This window comes from Notothenia rossii (assembly GCF_949606895.1).
Source record: "Notothenia rossii genome assembly, chromosome: 4".
Lineage (NCBI taxonomy): Eukaryota > Metazoa > Chordata > Actinopteri > Perciformes > Nototheniidae > Notothenia > Notothenia rossii.
The window spans coordinates 60,799,738-60,808,362 of record NC_136902.1 but is presented as its reverse complement, the minus strand read 5'-3'; the positions used below and the strand labels follow the sequence as shown (position 1 = coordinate 60,808,362).

The 8,625-nt window shown below is 42.8% G+C and overlaps 1 protein-coding gene across 6 annotated transcripts in view; it reads right to left on the bottom strand.

Moving 5' to 3' along the window:
• LOC307035812 (RNA-binding protein Musashi homolog 2-like) overlaps window positions 1-8,417 on the bottom strand; it is a 232,643-nt gene extending 224,226 nt beyond the window's left edge. For 2 of the 6 annotated variants that reach the window (XM_079675522.1, XM_079675527.1), the window contains exons 1-4: window positions 8,121-8,412; window positions 7,290-7,330; window positions 7,024-7,105; window positions 6,460-6,544 (exon numbers count right to left, since the gene is read on the bottom strand). In XM_079675522.1, the coding sequence (XP_079531648.1) occupies window positions 6,460-6,544; window positions 7,024-7,105; window positions 7,290-7,330; window positions 8,121-8,182 (270 nt within the window). In that variant the 5' untranslated portion in view covers window positions 8,183-8,412. Of the gene's footprint in view, window positions 1-6,459; window positions 6,545-7,023; window positions 7,106-7,289; window positions 7,331-8,120 lie in introns of all 6 variants that reach the window. The other 4 variants (XM_079675523.1, XM_079675525.1, XM_079675526.1 and 1 more) reach the window with 4 other exon arrangements.
• Window positions 8,418-8,625: the final 208 nt, after the last annotated feature.

Below are 8,625 nucleotides of genomic sequence, written 5' to 3'. Positions count from 1 at the left end.
GTACATTCAATTCAATCTTCAGTCCAATTTTGTTTATACTGTACATCACTGTTGACAAACGTCAGATAATAAATAATAAGAAATGTCATGACAGAATTATTAAAAATATGTCTTCATTACAGAGTTCACCCACTAGAGAGTGCTAACATGTCATGTGTCTGAGTCTTTTAGTAAGCAAATTTTAAGGAAATGTATCATGTACTGAGCGGGGCCTTTTACAGGGCATTTGAAAAAAGGACTCCAGAAGAAAAGTAATATGATGTTAACAATGGTTTCAATTAAGCTGACCACTTAATCAACTCGAGAATATGCACTAAATAGATGTCAGATGTCAAGCGTCAGACCTTTGCAGCCCAGCAGGGTCCAGCTCTCATCCTTCATTTCTCCACTTTCAACACGACACAACCCATTACAGTCCAATACGGCTGCAGCTCATACCACAGGGCTTATTTCGATACCTGTGTTAAAGCCTCAGTAAATCAGCTGTCAAAGCTTTCTCAACAGTCACCCAGACTGACCTACTTTGTTCAACAGGCCCTGCTCAGGCACAAACCACCTTTGCCCCACTGTGTTCCACAACACATGATCCATCCGGATATAGAGTGGTGCAGGAATGAGTTGTAAAACCACAAAATAAGTTAGCATTTTCCCACTGCCTGTTCCCTTGCGTCAAAGTCAACGTGATTTGTACGTGTTTTCGGTAAGAGGCCTAAAATACCAAAATAAAATACAGTAAACCAACTACGTTTTGCTGCTGTCAAACATTAAATCTGTTCACTTCCCTCCTCCAAGGACACAGGTCGAGCTCATCAGAGGACCTCTACTCATCAAACCCGGATTTTCAGCCTTCAATTCCTCCCATCGTCATCACCACTAGTGTCTAGAGACCATAGACTGTATATATTAATGGACGTAGTGTCCGTGACGTCACCCATAGGATTCTGCAGAGTTGCCGAGAAGCCCTTAGTAGGTGGAGTCGGCCGCTAACGGCTTGACAGCGACGTCAGAGTCTTATCCCGCCTGCTCCAAATAAGGGTAAAGAGGCGAAGCCGAGGCGGGACCTGCTGCCTCCGAACTGGAAGTAAACAGAGCTAGCTCAGGCTAAGAAGCTAAGCTAACATGAAATACATGCATACCAAGTTACTGCTAACAGTGTAGTTCCCCTATATAAACGTTACATTCATAATCAAATGAGACAATCTGCAAAAGAATTAGCTATATTTTGTTATTCTTAATGCTTGTCATTCACACGTTAAGAAAAGACGGACTCCACCGCCTGGACCTAACGGAGCCGCAGTGGGTTAGTTCCGGGACGCCGGCTGGAGTTAGCCTCCTGCGGCTCCGTTAGCTCCGGCGGCCACCACTGGGATAATTGGGTCCCCTATTAACATTTGCTCCCGTTTAGCATTATGGGCGTCATAGCCATAGACTATAAAAGTCTTACCCAAGGCTGAATCATAAACTAAAATGTATATGTATGTATAAAGGGTTACGTCCTTAGCTGGCTAATAAGTAACAAGCTAAGTTACCAAGCACACAAACACCTGCGAACGGGACATGTATAATATTATCATTTTAGACTTCTTGGAAGTTCTGTTAGTACAATCAAGCGCACAGCACAACATTTTAATTGTCTAGTATTTGTAACAATATTCCCTAAAAGGCACAATCACCACGAACACGGCTAAAGCTAAAGGGTCAAGTACAGTAACTACAACTAACTAACGTTGTAGCCTCTATGGTTGTAGCCTAGCAGAGTGGACAAGTGGATGTTAGCTGACAGTGAGGCATGTTCATGTCGATCAAAGTGACCACGCCCTAATTTATGCAAAAGCTTTAAGGCTTAATATTAATTAAACAGATGAGTTGAGAAAACATTCACCCCCCCAATCCATATTCATGAAGGGGAGATCTAACTATACAGAGAATATGGTTTTTTGAACCACGATGTAAACATGTTTAATTCTGCTCTCAAGTGGGGCATTTTAACATTGGGGTCTACGGAAATTGCTCCCTTCTGCAGACTGCTCCTACTGGCCACTAGATGAACTGCAGTTTGAGGCACTTCCGCATTGGCGTCCCGGCTCTTCCCCAGAGTTTGCCGCTTGGTGTAGACCACGCATGGGCAAACTAAGGCCCGCGGGCCACATACGGCCCGGTGGACTTTTTTAATCCGGCCCGCCAAAATTGTCCAAATTATAGTAATGACCGCATTCATTTTGCCTTTTTCCTGCAACCCCGTAATTTCAGGTTATTCCACTAGATGGCGGAATTGACCAATCTGCAACCCAGCAGGATCTAAGAACCGCATACGTCACCCTTGCAACGGAGGGGGTTGAGATTAACCTGAGCAATAATGGCGACTACAGCGAATACAAGTTGTAACAAGTAGTAGCGCTGAGCAAAGCGACTAAAACGCGACCACACACTTATAAAAAACACCTATATAAAATCAGGCAACACTAACCAGCTTAGTGTGATTCTGTTTATTTTACCTTACTTTAATAACCATCCGTTCACTGTTATTGACCATTGTGAAGAGGCAGATGTTTTTCCTGTTGTTTTGTATTATTGCAGCTATCGGATGGAATCAATACATGGGCTACATGTGGCCATCACAAGTAAAATCATAACGAAAACTACGCCGGTAAAATGTGTCGGCTTATGCCACAATATGATATCAACAAGTAGTCAATATAGTCTGATTAGCTTTGGTTGCTATGCTAACATCACCTGTAGAATGCCAGAGAAACAGCGTTGTGATGCCAAACAGCGTCAATTCAGACTGACACACATTAACTGATGGGGATGGGGAATATTTCTCAGCTGCTTGTGTGACAGTCGGACAGTGAATACTTTCCAACGGCCGCTGCCGTGAGTTAACGGGAGAATAATCTCCGGTGGATGAGCCGCGCTCCAGCGGGCAGTAATGCTACTGAAACACATTAATAAACAATGCACCATGGCACTCTGGAGAAAGGTATAAGGATGGAGAAGTAGTTATTTAATTTAATCTGGCTTAGTATGATTAAGAACTACCCGACGCAGTCCTCTATTGATGTTGTGAGCGGTGTTGCGGAGAAAATCAGCGACGTAAAACGCGGTGTGGGTCTTAAGAACTTCGAAGGCACGTAAACGGTTACGTCATGACGCAAACGATGACGCAATAATTCACCTTTGAACCTAATTCACATTTGAACCTGCATTTAACAATGAGTGGACCAAAGAAAAGAAAAGTTGACAATGCGTGCAGAGTGTTTAAAGAGGAGTGGACAGCGAAATGTTTTTTCACCGAAGTGCGATCAAAGGCTGTATGTCTTATTTGCCAAGAAACCGTTGCGGTATTCAAGGAATACAATATCAGCCGCCACTTTTCCACCAAGCATGCTAGCAAACAGTCAACGCAAAAACGGGCGGCTACTGCTCAGAGGTTGGCAGCCAATTTAAAAGACTCAGCTAAATATTTTTCTCCAACAAACTTCTATTCAAGAGTCAAGCACCAAGGCAAGTTATTTGCTAGCATTCAAATTAGCAAAGGCCAGCAAACCTTTCTCCGAAGGGGAGTATTTGAAAGAATGCATGGTAGAGAAAGCAGGTCTCTTGTGTCCAGAAAGCAAAAACAAATTTGAAAAAATGACTTTTTCACGCAGGACAGTGATTCGCCGTGTAGAATTCATTGACGAAGATTTGGCCAGCGAGTTAAACAAAACAGCTGAGTCATTTAAGTTATATTCGTTAGCACTGGACGAAAGTACCGACGTAAAAGACACCGTTCAGCTCTTAATTTTTATCCGAGGGATTAATGACAATTTTGAGATAAAGGAGGAATTTTTGACCATAAAATCTCTAAAGGGGACAACACGAGGAGAGGACTTGTATGGCAGTGTGTCTGGTGTCATTGAGAGGCTGAAGCTACCTTGGAGTAAACTTGCCAATGTCACCACAGATGGATCGCCAAACTTAACAGGAAAAAAAGTCGGGCTACTGAAAAGAATCCAGGATAAGGTGAAAGAGGAAAACCCTGAGCTGGATGTAATTTTCCTGCACTGCATAATCCATCAGGAAGCCCTGTGTAAATCTGTATTGAAACTTGATCATGTTGTGAAGCCAGTCGTAAAACTCGTTAACTGTATACGAGCGAGGGGACTTCAGCATCGTCAATTTATTAAGTTCTTGAGGAAACGGATGCTGATCACCAGGACTTGCTTTATCACTCTCATGTCCGCTGGTTAAGTTTGGGGAAAGTATGCCGACGTGTGTGGGAGCTCAGCTAATTTTTGGAGTCAATCGGGAAAGCTGACGATTTTCCAGAGTTGAGCGACGCAGATTGGCTTTGTGATTTTGCTTTTGCTGTGGACATACTGACACACATGAATGAGCTGAACACGAAGCTACAAGGGAAAGATCTATTTGTGCACGAAATGTACACAAATGTGAGAGCCTTCAAAGCCAAGTTGACTTTATTCTCAAGACAAATGTCAAACAAATCATTCGCTCATTTCCTCACACTAGCTACACTGAAAGAGGCCCCTTGACATGTGAAGAAATACAGCAAATCGCTGAACAACCTGCACGGAGAATTCTGCGGTCGCTTTTCTGATTTTGAAAAAATCGAAAAGTCACTTCAGCTGATTTCATGTCCCCTGTCACAAGACTGTGAAACAGCGCCGCAGGGGTTGCAATTGGAACTGATTGATCTTCAATGTGACTGTCTTAAAGGATAAGTTCAACTCCCTCAAACTGGAGGAGTTTTATGCTTCACTAAGCGAAGCCAAGTTTCCAAACATTAGGAGGATGGCACAGAGGATGCTGGTGTTGTTTGGCTCTACCTACGTGTGTGAGCAGACGTTCAGCGTGATGAACATCAACAAATCACGCCACAGATCCCAGTTAACTGATGAACACCTCAGATCTGTCCTGATAATTGCCACAACCAAACTGACACCAAACTTTGATGCACTGGCAAAAAAGGGTGACCAACAACACTGTTCCCACTGAAATTAAATTTAAGTTTACTTAACTTTGTCAGGTAATGGCTTGTACTTCTAATTTTTATTTGTTCACACAAACACTCTCCATCCATCTGCTACCCGCCTGTCAAATTTTAAAACTCATAGTGGCCCCCGAGCCTAAAAGTTTGCCCACCCCTGGTCTGGACCCTATGGGAGTGTGGGGGGCTGGTGGGTTTATATTTTCTACTTACAGCTGCACCTCTCCCTTAACATGTACAAAATCACGATGGGGTCTAATAACCAAAGAGTATTCGCATTTCACCATGTGCAAATGACGATAGATATTCTTTAGTCCAAAAAAAATAATACATCTCTCCTGATTCAAACAGGGAAGACCAGACCAACCCTGGGCAAATATAAATGTCTCCAGACAAAGACGGAATTCAAGCACCCCAACGCTGGTTTCATATATTGTGATCTAAACCAAAGTAAAATGGGAAACATTTATTAAGAGATTTTTTAAATGTTCTTCTTTTTCTTACTCAAAGCCATTTTAGTCAGCTTTCAAAATGCATAAATACAGACACATTAAGGGTAACACCTGCTCAGGGAAACCGCATTCACACACAGTAGCTTAAGAATCTTGCCGAAGCACAATATGACATGTTGACTACATGGGGATCAAACCACCGACATTCCAATGGGAGAAGACCATGTAACCCCCTGAGCCACAGCTACCAATTACCTGAATCAAAACCCAGTGAGACTTTGCTTTCTACTGGCCATGAAAGACTGGAAACCCTTCAGCAAATGAAAGAGCAGGATAAAGAGTGAGTGAGTGTGAGTGAGTGAGTGAGTGAGTGAGTGAGTGAGTGAGTGAGTGAGTGAGTGAGTGAGTGAGTGAGTGAGTGAGCGAGCGAGTGAGTGAGTGAGTGAGTGAGTGAGCGAGCGAGCGAGCGAGTGAATGTCCAGGCAGGTCTTTTCCTCATTGTAGCGTCCAGAGAGGGGGGTGGGGGGATATATCCAGTCTCTGATAGTGTTACGTTATTATGCTGTGAGTGCTCTCATAGTTTCTGAAATTATATATATATATATATATATATATATATATATATATATGTATGTGTGTGTGTGTGTGTGTGTGTGTGTGTGTGTGTGTGTGTGTGTGTGTGTGTGTGCGCATCTGTTGCCTGTTATTGTCTCATCATACCGCACTGTGAATGAATTAAAAGTAAATATACAGGTCATCATGAACACAGTTCTGTCAGACAGGTGCCTCCTGTCATCATTAATGGACGTCTCTTTAAAATGACCGCTCAGAGGAGAGGATTTCTCATTTCTCTAACCGCCTGCTGCTTCCCCTCCTCTCTCCCCCTCCTCGGCTCCTCTGCTCGCATCTCCTGTGGGTGGGACTAAGACACGAGGATAGGAGTCGAGGATAGGAGTCGAGGAGGGGAAATTAGTGAAATGAAAAAGGCCCCAAGTGATCTAAAAAAGGTTAACTTACCATTTTAGAATCTAACTCGTGGTGCGTCAGTGCCAAGACTTTATCTACGCTGGCAGCATCTGCAAAAGTGATGAAGCCAAAGCCCCTGTTGAGAAACGATACAACAGCACATGACATGTCTAACATTATATAAGTTATGCTTCACATTTATTTTTTGTCACATGTCATGACAAATTCTCTAATCCCCAGTCTGAGGTATACCTGCCCCATGTATCCTCCAGTATTTACATATTTATTTTCCCTGTTCTATTTTCCTCACTTGTGTCGAAATATTACGTGACATTTTCTTAAATTAATTTAATTTAAAGAGCAATGTATAAATGATTGTGGTCTCTGCCCACAGTTTAGGAGAGCCAATTGATTTTGAATTGTTTTTCACTTTGATTTCAAACCCAATTACCTTATACATTACATTCACACATAAATAAGGGAATTGTTAGTATGAGAAAATGTTTTCCAAAGCTTCAATGTCAAACTGCACAACACTTTCAATCAAAAGTAAAATAACTGAATAGTATTCATAGGACTATAAGAGGTAACATAAATACAAATTATTGTTTTTACCTGGAACGTTTTGTCGTTGGGTCTCTCATCACCATACATTCTCGGATTTCCCCAAATTTACAAAAATATTCTTTAAGGCTATCTGTGGGGGGAAAAAGATGGAGGGTAGTCTCAAGTTGTTTTATTTACTTCCAAGTTAGATTTAAAAAAAATGCATTAGTGTTGACAGCAGTGAAGGTGTCCTGTGTTAAGCAGGGGTCGAATGGAGGACTTGAAATCAAAATAACCTTGCGCCGTTAGCGCGCGCACACAAACACAGTTCTTACCTGGTGAAGTTTGCCAGCTGAGGCCACCGATAAACATTTTCCTGCCAAGGGAAAGGCGACAGAAGTCAATACATATATTCCAAATCGGCCATTGTGATGTTGAGCGAAGTTATTGAACGGTTAGAGAGACGTTCAAAAGCTGGGGACATAAATAGAGGGAATTCAACAACGAGGCAGCCCGACAGCCGTCTTCAAAGCCGGGCTAGAAGCAGCCCTTTCTCCGCGGAGGACCAGGGTCATCCAACTTCCATTCAAAACAGCTGTCAGTTTAAACCTACCGCAGTATAGGCAGCGGTACATACCGGGTAAAAACAAATATTGAGTGGTCGTCTTACTGTAAGAACACAGTCTACAATTCGGCATGTACTACACTAAAAACGAAATCTTAGTTCAACTTTTAACTCGGGTTCGGCTGTTAGAGAATATTCACCTCCACCTAAAACACAGCCTGGGCAAGGAGCACTGTGAGCTAAATGCAATTTATTAAAATAAAATGAGTCCAAGGCGAGGGAATACCGGACTTAGCTTAACATTTGTTTGAAATGAACTCTTTTTAATACGGTGTAATATTGCCATTAAGTAGGGCAGCGAATGACCCACACATTTCTAAGCGAAGTTTGGCATTATGTTCCCTCCACACACGCACTAACTAACGCCACATATCGGGGTCAGCCAAGCGTTTACACTGCAAAAGGGGGCAGGCCCGTCTGAAAATATAACCAAACAAAGCTGTTGTTGACGGGACCCGGAAGATAGTGGAGCAAAATCAAGCTGCATTTTTTTTTTTAAGAGTGACAATTCCCCTGTTTGTAATGACAGGCTTTAACCTACCCCGGGTCGTGCTGCGGTTCAGTCGGGCTTCCAGACGTGGCTTGGCTGCCGTCCCCTTCCATGTTTTGACCCAGCTACAGGCAGTGAGTGACGGATACACACAGGCGTTAGGGTCGGCGGATAGAGCGGAGCTACGGTGTCAGTGAGCCTGGAATGCAGCGCTCCGTCACACGTGGGATCAGTCGGGTCTGTGGTCCCTCCTCCGCCGTCACCGACCAACCACACTGACGTCACTTTTCCACAACCCGCCCATATTAACTGCTTGTTCCGTTAATCCTGTCAGCTGTCATTTAGCATTTAGAGATGGGGTACTTGGGTCAGACGAAGGTACGTTTTACAACTGTCATATCATAATCAGAAATCCTTTATTCTTCCAAGGTCAGTATATGGTCAGTGTATGTTTCGGTCATTGGATTTTCTTTTCACAAATGGATATTAAAAAACAAAAAACGACTGGATATTTGATTTTCATTTTAAAATTGAAAAACCAAAATTGAAATACAAG